At 55.4% G+C, this 1327-nt stretch overlaps 1 protein-coding gene across 1 annotated transcript in view; it reads right to left on the reverse strand.

Annotated features, from left to right (window-relative positions):
* The window catches only part of PLA2G10 (phospholipase A2 group X), an 18972-nt gene extending 18247 nt beyond the window's left edge, over nucleotides 1-725 (reverse strand). Inside the window, exon 1 of the mRNA XM_017540014.2 lies at nucleotides 283-725. Within this exon, the coding sequence (XP_017395503.1) occupies nucleotides 283-382 (100 nt within the window). The 5' untranslated portion in view covers nucleotides 383-725. The remainder of the gene's footprint in view (nucleotides 1-282) is intronic.
* Between the last annotated feature and the right edge of the window lie 602 nt (nucleotides 726-1327).

Here is a 1327-nt window from a genome sequence, read left to right on the forward strand (position 1 = left end):
GCGTGCCTGTAATCCCAGCTACTCAGGAGGCTGAGGCAGGAGAATTGCCTGAACCCAGGAGGCGGAGGTTGCGGTGAGCCCAGATCGCGACATTGCACTCCAGCCTGGGTAACAAGGGCGAAACCCCCCGCCCAAAAAAAAAAAAAAAAAAGAGCGATCTGGGGGCTGTGGGGATCCTGGGAACTTGGGGAAGGACTGGGAGGCAGGGCTGCTGGGATCCTAGGGAGGGCAGGAGGAGTCCCGGGAACTCCGGAGTGCAGGGAAAGCCCCTTCCTCACTCACCCTCGCTGAAACTGGGGCCAGGTCCCAGCAGCAGCAGCAGCAGCAGCGACGGCAGCAGCAGGAACAGCATGATTGGCAGGCACACAGGTAGCTGCCCCATCGGAGGGTGGCAGGTGTGGGACCGCGCTACCGGGCCACGGGAGGCACCAAGCCGGGCCAATCCTTATCCTGGCTGCCGCGCCCGGCCCTGCCCCCGACCTCACCTTTCCTCCGGGCCGGGCGGAGCCAGCTAGGGGCGGGCACGTGGGGCGGCGCAAAGGCGCCCTGATCTCTGCATCTTGGTCACTGAAGGGGCTCGAGAGGCCACCAGGGCGCTGGGGACAGGACCAGGAGTCAGGCACCAGAACGTCTCCTCGGAGTAAGGGAGCAAAAGGAGCTTCTTTGATGTTGTTATTCCCCCAGCCACTCTCCCGCTCACCTGGGCGCCCAAAAGGAGCAGAAGACTTGGAGGAGGGGTAGTCCTGAATTTACTTCAACATTTTATTTGGCCAGTGCGGTGAGGCCGAGGCGGGCGGAACACGTGAAGTCGAGAGTTCAACACCAGCCGGACCAACATGGAGAAACTCCGTCTCTACTAAAAATACAAAATTAAGCTGGAAGTGGTGACTCACGCCTGTAATCCTAGCACTTTGGGAGGCTGAGGCAGGTGGATCACCTGAGATCAGGAGTTCGAGATGAGCCTGGCCAACATGGTGAAACCCCGTATCTACTAAAAATACAAAAATTAGCTGGGTTTGGTGGCATGGCTGTGGAATCCCAGCAACTCGGTAGGCTGAGGCAGGAGAATTGCTTGAACGTGGGAGGCCAGGGTTTTGGTGAGCTGAGATCGTGCCACTGCATTCCAGCCTAGGCAACTCAGAGAGACTTCGTCTCAAAAAAAAAANAAAAAAAAAAAAAAAAAAAAAAATGAAGACATTTCAAATATGCCCAGTTAATTAATGATCATCATATAAATGCATATTTGCATGTATATGTATACATAAAAATGGGATGCCCCTTGTGGGTACAGAACACAGACAGCTAAGATTCTATCCTCTTGGCCTGA

This window comes from Cebus imitator, unplaced genomic scaffold, assembly GCF_001604975.1.
Source record: "Cebus imitator isolate Cc_AM_T3 unplaced genomic scaffold, Cebus_imitator-1.0 Scaffold122, whole genome shotgun sequence".
NCBI classification, from domain to species: Eukaryota; Metazoa; Chordata; class Mammalia; order Primates; family Cebidae; genus Cebus; species Cebus imitator.